The sequence below is a fragment of the Maylandia zebra genome, linkage group LG6 (assembly GCF_041146795.1).
Source record: "Maylandia zebra isolate NMK-2024a linkage group LG6, Mzebra_GT3a, whole genome shotgun sequence".
In the NCBI taxonomy this organism is placed as follows: Eukaryota; Metazoa; Chordata; class Actinopteri; order Cichliformes; family Cichlidae; genus Maylandia; species Maylandia zebra.
The window spans coordinates 34,495,743-34,514,174 of NC_135172.1; the positions used below are offsets into that span (position 1 = coordinate 34,495,743).

At 38.8% G+C, this 18,432-nt stretch overlaps 4 protein-coding genes across 6 annotated transcripts; 1 reads left to right on the forward strand and 3 right to left on the reverse strand.

Annotated features, from left to right (window-relative positions):
- Positions 1–752: 752 nt before the first annotated feature.
- Positions 753–4,636, reverse strand: LOC101479565 (claudin-4). Its single transcript, XM_004539076.6, has 2 exons — positions 2,840–4,636; positions 753–2,692 (listed from the first exon to the last, which is right to left on the reverse strand). Exon 2 carries the CDS (start codon positions 2,441–2,443, stop codon positions 1,775–1,777), a length of 669 nt encoding a protein of 222 aa, XP_004539133.1. The 5' UTR covers positions 2,444–2,692; positions 2,840–4,636; the 3' UTR covers positions 753–1,774.
- A 4,052-nt stretch (positions 4,637–8,688) lies between these two features.
- On the forward strand, positions 8,689–10,498 carry LOC106675561 (GTPase IMAP family member 9). Its single transcript, XM_014410451.4, has 2 exons — positions 8,689–8,887; positions 8,991–10,498. The coding sequence occupies exons 1-2, from the start codon at positions 8,776–8,778 to the stop codon at positions 9,842–9,844; spliced, it is 966 nt and encodes a 321-aa protein (XP_014265937.3). The 5' UTR covers positions 8,689–8,775; the 3' UTR covers positions 9,845–10,498.
- Positions 10,499–11,503: 1,005 nt separating this feature from the next.
- Positions 11,504–13,469, reverse strand: LOC101479274 (GTPase IMAP family member 9). The gene is made up of 3 exons (XM_004539075.5): positions 13,294–13,469; positions 13,046–13,117; positions 11,504–12,637 (listed from the first exon to the last, which is right to left on the reverse strand). Exons 1-3 carry the CDS (start codon positions 13,301–13,303, stop codon positions 11,706–11,708), a joined length of 1,014 nt encoding a protein of 337 aa, XP_004539132.3. The 5' UTR covers positions 13,304–13,469; the 3' UTR covers positions 11,504–11,705.
- Positions 13,470–14,155: 686 nt separating this feature from the next.
- Positions 14,156–18,162, reverse strand: LOC106675563 (GTPase IMAP family member 7). Of its 3 annotated transcripts, none has more exons than XM_024802662.2 (3): positions 18,051–18,162; positions 17,239–17,351; positions 14,156–16,749 (listed from the first exon to the last, which is right to left on the reverse strand). In XM_024802662.2, exons 2-3 carry the CDS (start codon positions 17,330–17,332, stop codon positions 15,875–15,877), a joined length of 969 nt encoding a protein of 322 aa, XP_024658430.2. In that variant the 5' UTR covers positions 17,333–17,351; positions 18,051–18,162; the 3' UTR covers positions 14,156–15,874. The 3 variants fall into 3 exon arrangements, with proteins under 3 accessions (XP_024658430.2, XP_024658431.2, XP_024658432.2); XM_024802663.2 differs by lacking the exon at positions 18,051–18,162 and adding an exon at positions 18,000–18,045; XM_024802664.2 differs by lacking the exon at positions 18,051–18,162 and adding an exon at positions 17,930–17,962.
- Positions 18,163–18,432: the final 270 nt, after the last annotated feature.

Sequence of the window (18,432 nt, forward strand, 5' to 3'; positions counted from 1 at the left end):
ATAGAGACACATCTTCTCAGGTGATGTGTGCTTTGTTTCTTTCTGATGTAAAACTAAACAATGATCACATAACACATAATGACACCTAAACCGGTCCCAAAAGTAATATATAAAGGTTGTTGTTGGAATAGTGCATTGTTTCCTTACAGTTTACTTGTGCCCCCTTGTGTTTTTTGGGTGCTATTACTACTCAAAGTGCTTTAAGATCCAGCAGCATTTCATTCTTCTCTTACTCATACTCTGTATGGTTAAAACACACACACACACACACACACACACACACACACACACACACACACACACACACACACACACACACACACACACACACACACACACACACACACGGTAGAACAAACATGCAGTAAATGGGAAATGGTTAACAAGAACAATGTGAGCCGAATGCTTAAATGATAATCTAGATTCTGCATAACGTTCAAGTTCAGACTGAAAAGACCTCAAAGGACAAATTTTGTTCTGTGTTCATAATCGGTGACATGTGAGGTAATCATTAACATATCATTGCAGCTGTCCTTCAGCGAGAATGTGTGTTGCTCTTGAGGCCATTTTTTTAAAGCAAACCCAGCTTGGATTTTTTTTTATTAGATTAGGAAATGTTCAATGTGTGGTAAAGTCTTGACAATAAAGAGCACTGGGAATAGAATTTTGTGAACATCTTTTTCTGGGATGGTTACATTCAATACATGTTTACTCAGTTTCATTAGACATCAAATATGAACAGGACAACCAGCTGTTGTGATGGCAAACACATTTATTGTTGTGCATAGGTCATTACAATCCAAATAAAATAATTAATTAAAAACAATAGGAATAAAACAATTCTTAGTAAAGTATATTGTATTATATTCATTGCATTTGCTGACTTGACAGAAAAAAAATGCAGTATTAAAACACAATCAGAAAAAACACAAGTAAAAATGTATTTGTTTTATTACACTAAAATAGAAAAACTGTGTTTACTGGAAATAACATTTAGATCAATAATTATTACTAGTGGAAAAAGTCCCAACTGTCATCAAGCTATAAAATGTATATCTAATAATAGCAGACTAAAATGAAATTTAACAATTTCTTTGTGTGTGTTAAAAGTAAATGGCATTGCTCCAACTGCCCACACATATTTTCAGTGCAAACACCAGCTCACACAGCTACAATATGCACACTGGTCTTCTGTACACAGACAGCCCCCACACACACGCACAAACACAAGCAGAGGCTGATTGGAATCTGACAAATGTAAGTCACATGCATTAGTAAACATCTGCAATCCACCCACAACTCATTTCACTTTCTACTCTTTTAAAAAGCCCTTCTATCCATTTCCTTAGCAGCTTGTTCAAATTAGGATTAATTAGTTCTTTAAAACCTGAATCATGAAATAACTGCCAGAAATCTTTTTTTTTTTTGATAATGGAGTGTTTGTTGAACTTTTAGACAAAATATATATAACATTATTTCAAATTTTAATCTGCATATATGAGTTTTAATTTGTATCACATTTGTTACATAAGCCATATTTTTGCAATTTAGTCATTAAATATTTGTCATGCAATTTATATCATTTTTGAGAGTAAAAAAGTCATAAGCCTTCCACCTTATTAAATAAACTTAATTTAACAAACCAAACTTAACTTTATAATACTATGAAACCTATTATGTTCTGAATATCCCCTTGTAGATAATGACCTTGCAGTTTCCAGAAACTTAAATAATGAAGTTGTGACCTCTGTATCTGTTCAAATACCCACTGGTTTCATACAAAGGATTTCTCTTGTTGCTTTACCTCTCCTGTTGCTACTGTTTGTTGGTCGTCTTTTGCTGGTCTTCCGATAATGGGCAGAGCTCTTGCTCCTGGTGGAGGAGAGCCGATGTGCAGCAGAGCTCCCCCCACCAGGAGCAGTATGCTGGCCCCCCAACCCAGGTACAATGCCGGCCCCAGTTCTCTTTTCAAAGGCGCAGCAACATTTGGATCATAGAAGTCCCTGATGATTGCATAGGCAGTTCCACAGATGGGTATCAAGTAGGCAAGCCCAGCCACAATGAAGAGCACCCCTGCTATCCTTTCCAGTCTTGCCTTGGAGTCCTGGTTATTGTCTCCCATGCAGTGAGTACACTTGGCTCCTGACACCCCGAGGATGATGGCCAGAAGACAGAGAAGTAAAGACAGAACTGCGAGGCTCCGGGCTGCTTGGGTAAACATAGGCAGTGCCAGGGTGGAGTCATAGGTCTTGCACTGGATCTGTCCTGTGGTCTGAGACAGACAGTTCATCCACAGTCCTTCCCACAACACCTGGGCAATGACTATCTCTCCACCTACGAATGCAGATACACGCCACAGAGGAGCAGCACACACCAGCGCCCCACAAACCCAACCCAGCAGAGCCAGCACCAAACCCATCAGCTGAAGACCTGTTGATGCCATTGTTGCTTATGAAACTTTAAAAAAAATACCCAAAAGTGATCTTTTCTTTGAAATACCCTGGTTCAGTTTTTTTCTTTTCTTCTCCACTATATTCCAGTCATTTAAAGGGATTTTAAGCTGTTTGTATGGGTCCCTTCAATTCAGTTCAGTTCAACTGAATTTTATTTATATAGCTCCAAATCACAACAGCAGTTGCCTCAAAGGCACTTCTTCTCCTCAGTGTGCTTTCTTTTTCTTCCAATAGGTATGCTGCAAAGATGAAATCAACTTCAGGAAATTAATTTCATAGAGACACATTTCAAATTTGCTAAGACATAAAGTAGTATCAGAAAATTTACACAGCAGTCAAAATGTAGTCCTTTCAATAACATATCTTACACAAATTTCAACACTTACTTTAATCTGTTATCCACAGACGATGTGATGGTTTGTTAATCATTTGTGTGTTTCTAGTGATGGAGAGTAGCCATATGATGCAAGTAGTTGATGTCTTTCTTCTGTTGTGACTGACCAGTTTGTCTCACACACAGAGATGTAGGAGGGCAGCAGTGTAATAGTGCATACTAAATACACACCACATACACAGAGCTGGTTATGCAAAAAATGAAATAACAGCACAAGGACACTAGGACACTTTGTTACAGACATTGTTGCTTGCTACTATGTTCTCATCTCTTTGAGCTTGAGTGGGCAGAATGAGGCGGAGGATGAAGTCAGGGAGTAGTTTGAAGCTCATTAGCATATGCCAAACTGACTATAGTGGGATACTACAGAATTGGAAAAACTCTAATAAGAACTAAAAGTAACATATTAAATTATATATAATATATAATAAATTATATAATATATTGCTTTATATATTATATAATGTTTTAAGTTTTAAGCTGACAAAAAATTTGTTTGGTTTTTGTAAGTTGTTCTGTGATCAGACAGCCACTAGATGACATTAGAGACACTGCTAACACTACCACACTGGCATAAGGTCCATTTGAGGCCTATGTTTTCATTATTTCCGTGCTACACAGGCTTTCCTGATGGTGATATCCTGTTAACAGTTTTGAATAGCATCCACTTATACTCCTTCTGACACAGCTGGTTTCATTGTTTCAACATGAGGTCCCTTGTTTGTTGTCACTGCTTCTCCAGCTCAAAATAAACCTACTAAATAACGCCAGACTTTCTGAGAGTAAAAACACTGTCTCTGAATAAATTACCTAAAAGTCGAGTCGGCTTCTAAACCTTTGGTCCATTTATAACTCTACATAAATTAGTGTGAAAGTGACAAAATGAACGATAATGAAGGCAATTTAATAATCCATATAACAGGTAATTTAATGGAGTTGTATTTGTTTAATTTTAATTTTAGTATGCACTTTTAAGAGTAATGCTGTGTCTGGTAATGTGTTGTTTGTTCATGAGCTGACGATGTGCAGTGGGAGTTATGAGGGTAAAAACTAAGCAAAATCCATATTTGACATGTCTCACAGCATTAAAGAAACATACAAATAAAACGTGTTAACAGAGAAATGTTTGCTAACACTGTTGAAAAAGACCATTTAAGATGTGAAAATCTGACTCCATATTCAGAATGGATTTCCACCTTACAATATACAGAAATTACTTATAAGAATTACCCATTCCCGCAGTTAATAATCACTGTTGGTGTAAAGGTTTTACAGGACACAATTATCTTTTTTTATTATTTGAGCTATTATTTACTTATGAAAGTGGCCCTTTTGCATTTGGTTGGTTCATACTTAATTCCCACAATATCAGAAAAATGGTAAAAGGGGCCACATTTAAGAGCAAATTGTTGACACCTAGACATAAAAGTCCGAGTTTTTATAGCATTTACTTTGTTATGCTTCTTGTGTTTAGTACAGAACTGAAAGCCTTTGTGATCACTGTATTCAGAATACAATGGGATTAGGTGTGTTCCTCCTGCTTGTTGCAGTTGTAAAGATATAACATTAAATTATAATTAAAATATACTAAGAACACCATAAAACCACTTGCACACATTAAAAAAGAAGTAGCTTTACCATGATGTGAAATGTAATGAAATAGCATAAAATTTAATATGTAAAGTCTATTTTTAAGCAAATTAAAATGCTATTTTGAGCCTACTTATCAACATCTTACCTAAAGTGTGTTTGCCAATTCAGGGTGAGACCCTGTTCTATGGGGGGGAAGTGTGACGGCCAGTGGGCTGGCCTTGTGTTTTGCTTTTTCTTTTACCTGTTTCTTGCAGGTAGGTGGAGCTGACCCAATTACTGATGCAGCACACCTGAGGGGCCAGTCCCAGTGTATATAAAGACACCTTGACTGAACCAGGGTGGCTGGCTTTTGGCTTCCTCTGACGTGTTATGTTTATTTGGAAGTTTCAGTTATGGCTGTTATGTCCTTTAACTTGTGCTTAAGTTGCTTTACCTTATTTTCATTAAATATGTCTTACAGTCTTTAAAAGCCTGTGTGTGGTCTCCCATTTGTTTGTCACTTCCTATGAGCCGGGTTGTGACAGTGTTGCCTTGCAAGATGGCACCGGTGTACGTGGCTTGCCGTCCTCGGCTACATCTGCTTCGCTGCTTCTTACCCTCTCTACGCTCTTTATGGACCTTGGCATTGTATTTTTTTATCCTTTTAGTTGTATGCGCATCTAATGGCTGTGCACTGATTACATACGACAGGCAAACACTTTTAAATCTAAGACTCTCTCATTCCTCTCGGCCTGATCCTTGCTGGAACCTGAGTGACGCCACCGCGCCCCGACCGGACCCTCCGACCGGCTTCCTCCACCTACCTATTCCGAATCTACACAAGAAACGCTATAGGAAACGCGGTAGAAGGAGCGGCCATCGCGTTCGCTTCAGGCTCTACTTTAAAGCCAGAGCCACAGGCTACCCACATGCCAGCCTGGATATTTTATCTTCTTTCCCTCCTTCCCAGGAGCGCTCTGATGCTAAGTTGCTCACCCACCGTTGGATCTGCTTGGCTGACCACGAAGTCTACCCTGCGATTCCAGTGGCATGTTCTCCTGCTTGGGTTTGGATAACATCGCTCCGACGCGGCGTTTGCCGAAGCAACCTAAGTGTCCTACGACGCACCACCCGTGGCGACTTAGCCCCTAGGATACGGATGGCATTGCTTAATGTCAGGTCGCTGGTCAATAAGACCTTTCTTTTAAATGACTTCATCTCCACTAATGGGATTGATGCCTTATTCCTGACTGAAACCTGGATTCGTCCTGGTGAGTTCATCCCTTTTACTGAACTTCTTCCGTCGGACTGTGTTGCTTTTAGCTCACCAAGGCTTACTGGTAGGGGTGGCGGCGTAGCCTCGGTTTTTAAGAATTCGTATGCAGTTCGGCAGCTACCCTCACCTACCTACTCTAGCTTTGAAGTCCAATTATTGGAGATGACTGCATCCACGACCACACTCTGCGTGGTGGTTTATCGACCGCCTAAATATAGCAAATATTTTATCACGGACTTTGCTGATCTCCTAGGCTCCGTTCTTTTTAAGTATGGTTGTGTTTTCATTGTCGGTGATTTTAACATACACACTTGCTGTAAGGATGACTCATTTGCTAAAGACTTCCTTGCCTTAACGGACTCTTTTAACCTGGCTCAGTGGGTTAATGACCCAACGCATGTTAAAGGACATACTTTGGACTTGGTTTTCTCATATGGTCTGGACATTTGTATCAAGGATATAAGTGACGCTGGGATCTCGGATCATTTCCCAGTTATATTTGATACTGGCTTATGCACTAATGAACTACATCCTGCGGCTCCCCTTCGCCCGCTACGTGTAATTAATGCTGAAGCGATGTCAAACTTCTCTATGTCTTTCTTGGATTCTGCATCTGTCACTCTCGACTGTTGTTCTTTTCACTCGGTTGATGACTGTGCTAATTCCTTCCTATCGCTGATTTCTTCAATCCTTGATACTGTTGCCCCCATTAAGATGAAGCGCCCTAGAACCTACTCTCAGTGTTGGCTTAATGACACTACGCGCGCCTTACGTCGCGAGTGTCGGCGCGCTGAGAGAAGGTGGAAAAAAGATAAACTTCAGGTTTCCCATGACATGCTACGGACTAGCCGCTTAAAATTCCAAAGTGCTGCTAAAACGGCCAAAGCGTCCTTCTTGTCCAAAATCATCCTGGCCAATGACCATAACCCCCATACCTTATTTAAAATTTTTAAACTCTGTGGTTAACCCTTCCCCGGACATGCCTTTAATTCATTCTCAGGGTCTTTGTGAGCGATTTCAAACTCACTTTTTAAAAAAGGTCTCATCTCTTTAGTCCTCCCTTCCCCCTGCTTTATATCCTCTCCCCATTCCTGAGTGCATTTCAACTTTCCACCAGTTTGAGCCTGTGTCACTTTTGACTCTTAAGCGGCTAGTTGCTCAAATGAATAACACCAATACTGTGCTTGACATTCTTCCATCTCGTTTAGCTAAGGACTGTTTTGATGTAATCGGACCTAGTATCCTATTTCTTATGAACTTTTCCTTGCTCTCAGGCTGTGTTCCTTTGTCCTTTAAGCATGCTGTAGTCCACCCGATTCTTAAAAAAAGAAATTCTGACTGTTATGACCTTTCAAACTATAGACCGATCTCTAAGCTTTCGTTCTTGTCCAAGATCCTGGAGAGACTAGTTCTCTCCCAGCTCCAGGCGTACTTGGACACGAACAATATTGCTGAGAAATTTCAATCTGCCTTTAAGCCATTGCATAGCACTGAAACAGCGTTGGTTAGAGTTCTTAATGATATTCTTGTAATCACTGATACTGGACGCTCTATGGTCCTAGTTTTACTGGACCTCTCTTCGGCCTTTGATATGGTAGACCATAACATTTTATTACTAAGACTTGAGCACACTGTGGGTATTAGAGGCACTGCCCTCGACTGGTTTAAATCATACCTCGCTGATAGATCCTTATCAGTTCACTTAGGCACCTTCTCCTCTTCCTCCGCTCCGGTCTGTTGTGGTGTGCCTCAAGGATCAGTTTTAGGCCCTATTCTCTTCTCATTGTATTTGCTCCCTCTAGGCGCAATCTTTGAAAAATACAATATCGCCTTCCACTGTTATGCCGATGACATACAAATCTATTTTGAACTTACTGACGACCTTGCTGTGTCCCTGCACTACTTTCAAGAATGCATGCGGGAGGTCAAAGAATGGTTCCTGAGTAATTCCCTCGTTTTAAATGATAAGAAGACTGAGATTGTGGTGGTCAACAGTAAAATCCCTCGTGCCCAACTCTGTGCTGCCCTGGGTTCCTTTGCTAGTTTTTCTTGTGACTATGTCAGTAACTTGGGTGTACTGCTGGATAGCTCGCTCAAACTCGATAAGCAAGTGTCTGCTGTAGTGAGATCTAGCTTCCACCAACTGAGCCTTATCTCTAAGGCTAGGCATTATATTCCGCATGAGGACCTGGAGAAGCTTATTCACGCTTTTGTGACCTCCAGGTTGGATTATTGTAACTCCTTGTATTACGGTCTTCCCTCTTCTCTTCTTCTTAGACTGCAAACAGTCCAAAATGCAGCAGCCCGCCTTTTGACTGGTACCAGGAAATTTTGCCATATTACCCCTGTCCTAGCTAGCCTGCATTGGCTGCCCATAAAGTACCGTATTCAATTTAAAATATTACTCCTTACTTTCAAAACTATTAATAAATTAGCGCCAAGTTATCTTAGTGAACTTCTCAAACCACATACTCCTGCTAGAACACTCAGATCTGCCACTCAACTACTTCTGACCCAACCCAGATCTCGACTGAAGTCCCGGGGTGACCGTGCGTTTGCTCTGGCTGCCCCGGTACTGTGGAATACCCTTCCTCTCGACCTCCGCGCATCTGATTCCATTGCACTGTTCAAATCACGATTAAAAACCCACTTATTCAATCTTGCCTTTCCCTCTAGTTAATATTTCTTTTATGATTTTATATCATGCACTTTTATGCTCATTTAAATTCTTGTTTGCTCTGTACCTGTTGCTTTCCTATGTATTAGTGACAGTTATCTGCTTGCATATTTAGTACTTGCTTTGGTCCTATTTCTATTATCCTCCTCCTATACTCTATTTTACTTGTTAAGCACCTTGGCATACCCTTGGTTTTTAAGTGTGCTTTATAAATAAAGTTTATTATTATTATTATTATTATTATTATTAAAGTTTTAGTTTCATTTTTGAAACCTCTGTGTTGTGAATAGTTTCATTTCACTGAAACCCACTGTGGTGAGCAAGAGTTTCATTTCACTGGAAAACACTGTGTTGGAGAGAGCCAGAGACAAAGAACGATAGAGGGTGACTGGCACGCCTCAGTATGAACATACCTGCTGTAGAAGAAAACATTACACGGAATAACAGACAGGTTTTGTGTTTTTTTTCTGTTCCTTTTTTTCCCTACAGCAAGATGAGTTTAACCACGACTGAAGGTTGGTATTTTTACTTTTGTGCATGCACGCATTTTCTAACATGCTTATGTAATCTGATACAGAACCCATGAGTTGTTTTGATTTTTAAAATCGATCCCCACAGACTCCTTTTCCCCAGTGATCGGTGACTTAAGGATTGTTCTGCTGGGGAAAACTGGCTCAGGAAAGAGTGCAACAGGGAATACTATCCTGGGTTACAAAGCTTTTGACGAAGAAATATCTCCATCTTCTGTAACAAAGATGTGTAAGAAAGTGACTGGACATTTTGATGAAAGAACTGTGAATGTTGTTGACACCCCTGGAATCTTTGACACATCAATTAAAGAAGAGGAACTGAAAAAGGAAATAGAAAAATGCATAATGCTGTCTGTCCCAGGACCCCATATGTTTCTGCTAGTGATCAGATTGGATGTGCGCTTCACAGAAGAAGAGAAGAGTTCTGTTAAATGGATCAAAGAAAACTTTGGGGATGAAGCCTCAAAGTATACAGCAGTGCTTTTCACAAGGGGTGATCAGTTCAAAGAAACATCCATTGAAAACTACTTAGAGCAAAGTCCTGATCTGAAGGAGCTCATCGCTGAGTGTAAAGCTGGGTATGTTGTATTTGACAACACATGCAAGAAAAATCGCACTCAGGTAGCTGATCTGTTTGAAAAGATAGACCAGACAGTGCAATTAAACGGGAACCATTACACCGGCAGCAAATACGAAGAGGCCCAGAAACAGATGAATTGGAACAAATGGTGGCGCAAATGTGGAGACACATTGAACTCTGCAGGTAATTATTTGCTTGTGGCAGGAGCGCCAGGAGCAGCAGCTGCTGCACCTGCAGTTGGTGCTGCTGTAATGGCAGAGGAAGCAGCAGTCGCATCCGTTCGGCCTCTATTAATGTTTGTAGGAGCAGGGATTGTTAAAGGCATTGGGGGCTGGATCAGACCTAAAACAGAGAACAGCTAAGTATTACCAAGCCACAACCTTTATGAAGTCTCTTTATGAAGAAGAGGCTTTTTGTATACAAGGACAAATTCACGCTTGATATTATACCTGCTGTTTTAAACTTTATGAAGATCATCAGGTTTGGTGTACAGTTTATTTCATAATGCTTTTTTTTATTTTTATCATGCAATAGTTTGTTTCCATAGATAATCAAAAAAAGAGAATATTTATTGAAAACATATAGTTATGTAGAGGTGAAGCAAAAAGAAAATGATTCAACATCTCTTAATCATATTTTAATCTGCATTGTCACTACTGTCTCATCTTTATTTATTGTATTACAACATTTACAGCACTTTTTAAGTAGTATTTCTTTTTCTTTTTTCAATTTGTTTTTCTTGAAGGGTGCGACTTATTCAAATCATCTGTTGTGTAATGATAGACAAGCTGGACTATGTACCTGAAGTCATCTGATACTTGCGGTTCATTACAGATATTTACTGTAAATTCTTGTCAGGATTGGGTTTTTTGTTTTTAAATTTAATGTATGATCTGATTTACAGTTTTATATTTAATTTTACTATAAAAGGGCATTTGAAAGTACATTGTCCACTAAAATCAATGCCATTTCTTGTGCCTTCTTTCATTGTTTTAAATAAAGTCATCCACTCTGTACCAGAATGTCATTAGTTCTTTTTTGCTCATGCCCCACCACCAAGATTGTGCAAAGACCTCCAAGTTGAAATTCATCAGTCTTGCCGATATACAACACTAATCATACACTGGCTGACAGCTAAATTACCATGTTATGATATCACATTCAAACTGCATTGAAATAATTTGATTTTACACTTGGTCTGGTTTAGGCTATATGAAAGGTCATAAGGTTTTCTTGGCATAAATGGATGGAAATAAACACAAAACGCATAATAAATAAACAAACCGCACTTATGACAAATGAAACTGAAACAAGAAATGATTCTTGGTACAAGTTTGCTTGTAAGATTCATTAGCAAATAATACATAACACTCATTCCATTGCAGGTATTAGTCAAACAGATGAAAATAGACCAGTCTAACCTGTAATACGGGTTGTAGGTGTAGTTGGCATTTAAAATATAACCTGTACATTTGAAGCACCACAACTCAGTTTACAACCTTTTCACATCTGAACACACCCATTATTTGATACTGAGCCTCCTTTCATTTGTAATTTTAAATAAATAATGTTCAGCTTCAGTGTGTTTTGTTCTTAATTGCAGAACAAGTAGCAGTGTCCTTACTTTGATCCTTTTGTGGCTGACAGAAACTGACTACCATTCATTTTAACATCTGTGCTGGTCTTATTTGTACTGATGGTATGCACTGACATTGTTGTAGTGGCAGGACAATGAGGACTTGCTCTGTTTCCGCAGACGTGATGGGTCAATGGACGTCTACCATTGTTTCTCATTTCCTTTGGGGAAATGAGCTCAGAATGCTACTAATAAAAAGTAAAGGAAGCAGTGTGTCAGTTTCTGCGCATTTTAACAGTTATAAGTTACCAAGGTATAATCTATAGGTGAAAAAGCTTTTTACATTTGGGTTTTAATATTAATTATTTTGAATCCTACTAATGAGCCAAAAGAAGTGATACTCACATTCATATATAAGATGTAAACGATAAAAAAGACAAACAAGTACATTTCATACCATTTGTTTACTATTAGCTTTAAATTCACATACTCATTTTGAAACAGAAACAGAACCTAAACAAGTCACTTACGCAAAGTTCCAAACCATAATGTGTGGGATACTAATACTGTATATGGAATATTTCTGTTTTTTATTCAGTGACACAAACTGTAGCCGAACAATATCCTTGCCACTACCCTCCATCTTGTTATACAGGCACGTTTGCTTTAGCCTTGCATTTTATGCCTTTCCAAATGAAAATGGCAGATAAACCGCATAAGATTCCCAGGACAAGTGCAGGGGCGCCTAGAGCCAGGGCCACTGTGGTGTTAGCTCCCACTGCAATGACCACCCCAGCAAACACCAAGACAACAGCAGAAGCTGCGGCCACGCGTATATTCTTTCTTTTAACCTTTTTCTTCCTGATTTTCTTTTCCTCCTGCTTCTGTCTCTCTGCATCCCATATTTTCCTTTCCTCCTCTTTCTTCTGTTCCTCCTCTTGCTTCCTCCGCTCCTCCTCCTCTCTCAGCTTCCTCTGGGCTTTCTCATACATTTCATTCGTGTAGTGCTTACCGCCGTTATCCTGTACCATTTCCTTGATCATGTTGATCAGCTCTTTTACCTGTATGCGGTCATCCACGTCAGTGTTGTTGAAAGCATGATATCTGCGTCCAAATGTGATCGAGAGTCTCCGCAGCTCCTTGCACTCCTTCAGAGCATTGTCAGCTTTAGCTTGATCTTTACACGTAAACAGCATGATTGTGTACATGGAAGCATCGTCTCCAAAGTTATCTTGGATCCACTTAACAGCATTTCTTTCCTCTTCCGTGAACCTTACTCCAAGCCGGATTACCAGTAGGAAAGCATGAGGGCCAGGAACTGACATTTTGACACACTCCTCTATTCTGACTTTTAATTCTTCCTCTGAGATGCCTGTATCAAACAGACCCGGAGTGTCAATAACCTGCACCAAGGTCCCATCCACTTCCCCATTCTGCATCTCACAGTGTTTGGTCACAGACACAGGGCTGGGATCCTCTTTGAAGGCAATTCTTCCAAGGATAGTGTTTCCTGTTGCACTCTTCCCTGATCCAGTCTTTCCCACTAAGACTATCCTCAAACCTCCAGACAAATCCAGACCTGTGGTAGAAACAACAGACACAGAATTACTGGCATTTACAATAAAAAACGAATCCTTTCTTTTCTGCCTTGTTAGTCTTAAGTTAGTGTGGGGTTTTTTTTGTTGTTGTTGTTTTTTAATTTAATCTCTGGACTGTCTGGAAAAAAAAAGCCTTTAGCATATTTTCCTTGAAATATACTATTCATTCATTTGTTGTTGTTTTAAAAAAATAATAATAGTAAATAAAACAACATTTATATATTGTTGTTAGTTACTGTTCTTACTGTCTTGGAGCTCCTGTGATCTTTGACCAAATAATTTCCCCTGGGATTAGTAAAGTATTCTGATTCTGATACAAAATTACTGAAATTAGAGTAGAACAGCTACTAGTAGATTCGAGTGACTAGAGAGAAAATGAAGGAGCATACCATCAAAGTTTTTCAGACCACACCCATCAGACCGAGGTAGAGTTTTCTGCTTCTTTTCTCTGAGTTGTATTTCTGTCACAAGTTACACCATTGAGAGAAAAAAAGGTAAGATTAGTCACTGACATCTTTAAGAAGGTCTGTATCTTTTTGACTTTGCCTCTTTTGCCCTTTTCAGTGTATCAATATCACATCCTAGAGTAATTAAATAATTAGTGCATTTTTAAACTAGTTCAGAGAGATGATCTTACCTTCAGCCATTACTTCAGATCTTGCTTTATATGTCCCAGGTGGCCAAGTCAGTTTTTTCAGACCTGAGTTCTGAACTTAGACAAGACAAACGTAGACTGTGTCTCGACACATTTCACATTAACTTTGTGGGAAACTTCTGGAAGCCTAGGCACTGGGGGCTTCCCATTTCCTTGTATTGTCTTCAGTTTGAAATGTGAAAACTGTCTGTGTAGGCTGTCCGCAGCCCTCTAAATATCGTTAACAGGTTTGTGTTTGGACATTGCTGAGAAGTTTTCATAGCAAACCAACAAAAATATTAAGGTTTCTCATTTAATCGCATAAGAATATTTTATTATTTATATAAAATGTATATATTTTACAATAACTCTATAATGACTTTGCTCTCTTTTTAAAGGAGCATGAGGGGGTCAAGAATATCTCTCAAGTTCATCTTATTCTTTTTAAAAAAAAATGTAAAGAAATTTAAAATAAAAGAAAAGGATCTGTCTGAGCCTAGAGTTGTAGGTCAGTACAGATGAAAAGGGTTTTACTTTGGTAGATGTTTGGTATTTGAAGTAATAATAATGACAGATTGCATTTATATAGCGCTTTTCGAGACCCTCAAAGCACTTTACAATTCCACTATTCATTCACACACTGGTGGAGGCAAGCTAAAGTTGTAGCCACAGCTACCTGGGGTAGACTGACAGAAGCGAGGCTGCCATATCGCGCCATCGGCCCCTCTGGCCATCACCAGTAGGTGAAGTGTCTTGCCCAAGGACACAACGACCGAGACTGTGTGAGCCAGGGCTCGAACCGGCAACCTTCCGATTACAAGATGAACTGCCAACTCTTGAGCCACGATCACCCATGAGCAAAGTCTCTTGTTTGTTTCCCATTTTAATTGACAAAAAAAGCGAAACTATAAACAAACAGTCAATAGGTAAATAAGAATGGAAAACAAGTGTATTCAAAAATTCCTTTCATGCGGATGGATGGAATGCACAAACATTTTAAAAGTACATGTTATTGAAAGTTATTATTTGCCACATTCTTAGCCATTATTTTCACTTTTTTCCATCATAGAACTCATACCTAAGGAAAAAGGTCCATTGTGCCATTTAATTGAATGTGTCCAAGTGCTCCAACTAATGTCACCAGAACATATGAGGGGCAACATGCTTCTACACCAAAAGGTCCCTGGCAAGTCTTCGCTCTTCCTCCACTGTTATCCTCTTTACTCCAACTCCAACTCCCAACCACCAATGTTTGTTTCACACAGCAAAAATCTACAGTAAAGCTAAAGACATTTTGTATCATTATGTTTCAGATTTAATGTAAGATCCATCCATCCATTCGCTTCCGCTTATCCTTTTCAGGGTCGCGGGGGGCGCTGGAGCCTATCCCAGCTGTCACAGGGCGAAAGGCGGGGTACAACCTGGACAGGTCGCCAGTCATAATATACAATAATATTATTTAATATCTATTCCTATTTCAAAATATACAAATAAAAGCTTATTTTTTCATTTTCTTTTGCAGGCCAGTAAAAATGTAGATGGGGCACTAAAACTCTGAAACATCAACCTCAGACTGCTGGGTTAGACTCTGGTTTAATATTATCTTAATTAACATTAACACCATCAGAATGTTATTAAATGTGCAACGACCACGAGGTCCTTTCCAGGATTACAAAAACACATTCATTCATTCATTCATTCATTCTCAAGCACAATTAAACACTCAGATTAAGCACACACAAGATAGATAGACAGATGCAAATATAACTGAAATAACAAGAGAAAAGAAACTTAAAAACATCAAGTTTTCATTAATATCTGTATGTACACAATGTTTATGCTCGAAAAGGAGTAACGGGAAGAACAATTACATTCTCTTCCACTAGAGGGCAGTACAACTTCTTGCTCCAATTAAATGGGATGCAACTTCCCATAAAACTGAAGAAGACAAAGAAATTACATGCTGCAAGTGAGACAACGCAGAACGCAGTATAGATGAATATTTGAAGGAGAAAAAAAAGTAGTCAATCTGACCTGGGTCCTGGAGAAAATTCCAAATCAGATAAAGGTCCTAGCATGAGTAGTGGTCAGAAGAAAGCAAAAAAAAAGAAAAAAAAAAAAGAAAAAAAAAAAAGGTATATTGGGGACAAATCAAGCCAATTTCACTATGCCTGGTGTGCAGAGAAAAATTACATATTTGTTTGGTGGTGTGCCATGTGATTTTTCTAATGTGAAATATGTGCAGTGGCTCCAAATGGTTGGGAAACACTGTCTTAGAATATACACCAGGAAAATGTGGTTTTGAATTTGCACTATATACATAAATTTGAACTGAACTAAATGAGGATGGTTCTACTGTGGTACATTGTTACGGTGCGATGAATTTAAAATATTAATATATCTACAAATCTGTTTCACAGTTGTTTCACATATTCTTAAATTGTGATTTGACAAAAAATACTCTATTAAAAAAACAGTCACATTAGATTAGAAATAAATGCAACATAAAGTAAATATAAAGTGAATTCAAACGTAATTTAAAACCACCTAATTCCAAATGACATTTGATTTGATGCCCAGTGTGTTAGCCATTATATATTGGCCTTTTTGTTTTGTAAAGGTGTAAGGCCCAAGTAAGCATACTTATTATGCAATTAAAGCCAAGTCCTGAAGCTACTGCCACGAGAAAAGGTGAGGTATAAAACAGCCCTGCACCCAAAAGTGCTGCAGATGTATATAATATCATTTTACACCACTCTTTTAATTTGATCCTCTCCTCTTCTTCCCTTTTTCTTTGCTTTTCCTCCCTCCTCCTCGTTTCCCTTTCTTCTTCAAGTCTCTTCTGGGCTGTCTCATACATATCATTGGTGTAGTGACTTCCTCCATTCAATTCCACCATTTGCTCTATTTTATCTAGAAGATTTTTGACCTGTTTTCTGCTTTCTTTCTGATTATTGATGAGTGAATGGTACCTTCCTCCACACTTGTTTATCAGTGTTCTAAGATGTATGCTTTTTTTATAATAGTCTTCCACTGATTTATCCTGCAGCAGGTCACCATGTGTAAACAGAACTATGATGTATAGGGAAGCTTCGGAACCAAAGTTTTCTTCAATCCACGTGACAGCATCCTGTTCCTCTTGTGTGAACCTTGACTTCAGGCTGATGACTAAAAGGAAAGCATGCGGTCCAGGAACTGACTGTTCAATGCACTCCTCAATTTTTGCTTTCACTTCATCTTGTGTTTTGGTTGTGCCAAACAGTCCTGGAGTGTCAATCACAACAATTTTTCTTCCACTTTTGTCTACCTCTTTTCTGAGACAGCCATCAGTAACAGACTCAGGTGAAATGTCCTCTTTGAAAGCGTTTGTATCGCCCAGAATGGTGTTTCCAGACGCACTCTTTCCTGACCCTGTTTTACCAACCAGGATGAGTCTCAGTTCTTCATGATATGCAGAGTCTGTGGAAAATTAATGATAACATTTGAATTATGTGAAGGAGTGTGCATGAGTGACACAACTTTTGACAGTGATTCTGTGCTTGCAGTTTTTAGGTTCTAGTAACCTCTTAATGTTACTGTAGAAGTTAATAACTGCACAAATAAGTGGCTGAAGGCACTTCACTGTATAGTCTTGAGACTTGCCATTAAAGTGAGTTTGACTGTTTACCTTAAGAAACAACATTCAACTTTATTTGTTTTATATACATAAATATATGTTTTCAAATACAGAAACATTAAACTGACTCCAGAAAACAGATTTTATAGATGAACAAGGCAAAGTACGAAACTAGGCTATTTGCTAATAACGTGTTAAATAAAATATATGTTTATAACATGTTATAAACAAATTTTCTGCAAATGAAGTCATTTATACAGCAACATATGTGAACACTTGTTATCTTTATGTATTCATGACTAACCGGCTATACAAGTTCTTATTCTACTTACCTTTGTGTTGATTTTGCCAGTGAGCAGTTTGTCCACATAACGTGAGTAACACCAGCAGGATGGATCCTTGGATCCAAGGTTTTGATGCCAACATTTCAGTAAATGCTCAAAAACTTTACCAAGAAAAGAAAAAAAGGAAAAACGTTAAAGGAAAGTCTTTCAAACCAGATAGCAAGTAAAAGTTTATGAACATACACTGGCGTACAATATGATCCACAGGCATAAACTGAGATTTAGAAATGTGTACAGTCATTTGTGTGTAACTTCTGAGGACTCACAAATGCGTGCACCCATCCACATACACAAATATGAAGCAATTTGACAATACGTAAAATTATTCAACAAATGCTTCCCTCCGAACCTAAATTAATAGTGACTATTTACGCAAAATTTATTAAGGTGAGCTTCACGGATCGGATAAATGTTTGAAAAAAACAAGTAACGCCTGCTTCGCTCACTTACAGAACTTTAAATGCGCGTGCACCAATCGCCCAATGTACAAAGCTGGCAGTCTGAACTGTTGTTCAATTGATATTCTACTAATACTATAACTGCTATCAGTTGACAAAACATTAAACACCTTGTTCCAGATTGCGCACAGGGCACACAAGCTAATTAACTAAGTAGAGCTAAGTGATCCGGGCTAAATGCTACGCCAAGGTAAACGGTGTTACCACTAAAGACGACGTACATCTATTTCTAAGAGCTGTGCAACACAGCCAGGAGCCTTACGAACATAACACCAGGCACTTTTAACTCACTAATGGTGTAGAGACGTTATAAAACAAGTGTTTCGGCAGGTTGCCACATACCTCTGTTAATTTGCACCACGTTTGCAAAAGTTCCTAACGAGTTCTGTCCGCACTTCACAAAAAAGCCTCCAGCTTGTTTGGCGCTGTGAAGCTTTTAATATGAAGCAGAAGCAGCAGCAGGAAGGTGATAGGTTTGTATCAGCGGTAGCTTCACCAGTTTTGAATCAACTGTTGAATTCCGTTGCAGTGCAGGAATCGTTCATCTATCAAAATATTTAAATGTTTTATTTTGAAAGTACCCGTCCAAGTGCTTCCTCTGGTGTGCAGTGAGCTGTTAGGTCAGCAGCTTCTTTCACGACACACATTAATTTCACTGAAGAACACTACTTAAACCAATGAGGAATGACTGACTGAGGCTAAGTATGAAAATGAAAATCAGCCA

Coding starts and splice junctions, on each gene's coding strand:
- LOC101479565 (XM_004539076.6), bottom strand. CDS start 2,443: ATGGCATCAACAGGTCTTCAGCTGATGGGTTTGGTGCTGGCTCTGCTG.
- LOC106675561 (XM_014410451.4), top strand. CDS start 8,776: ATGAACATACCTGCTGTAGAAGAAAACATTACACGGAATAACAGACAG. Junction 8,888..8,990: donor GAGTTTAACCACGACTGAAG/GTTGGTATTTTT, acceptor CGATCCCCACAG/ACTCCTTTTCCCCAGTGATC.
- LOC101479274 (XM_004539075.5), bottom strand. Junction 12,638..13,045: donor TGGTCTGAAAAACTTTGATG/GTATGCTCCTTC, acceptor TTTCTACCACAG/GTCTGGATTTGTCTGGAGGT.
- LOC106675563 (XM_024802662.2), bottom strand. CDS start 17,332: ATGTTGGCATCAAAACCTTGGATCCAAGGATCCATCCTGCTGGTGTTA. Junction 16,750..17,238: donor CTGGCAAAATCAACACAAAG/GTAAGTAGAATA, acceptor AATTTTCCACAG/ACTCTGCATATCATGAAGAA.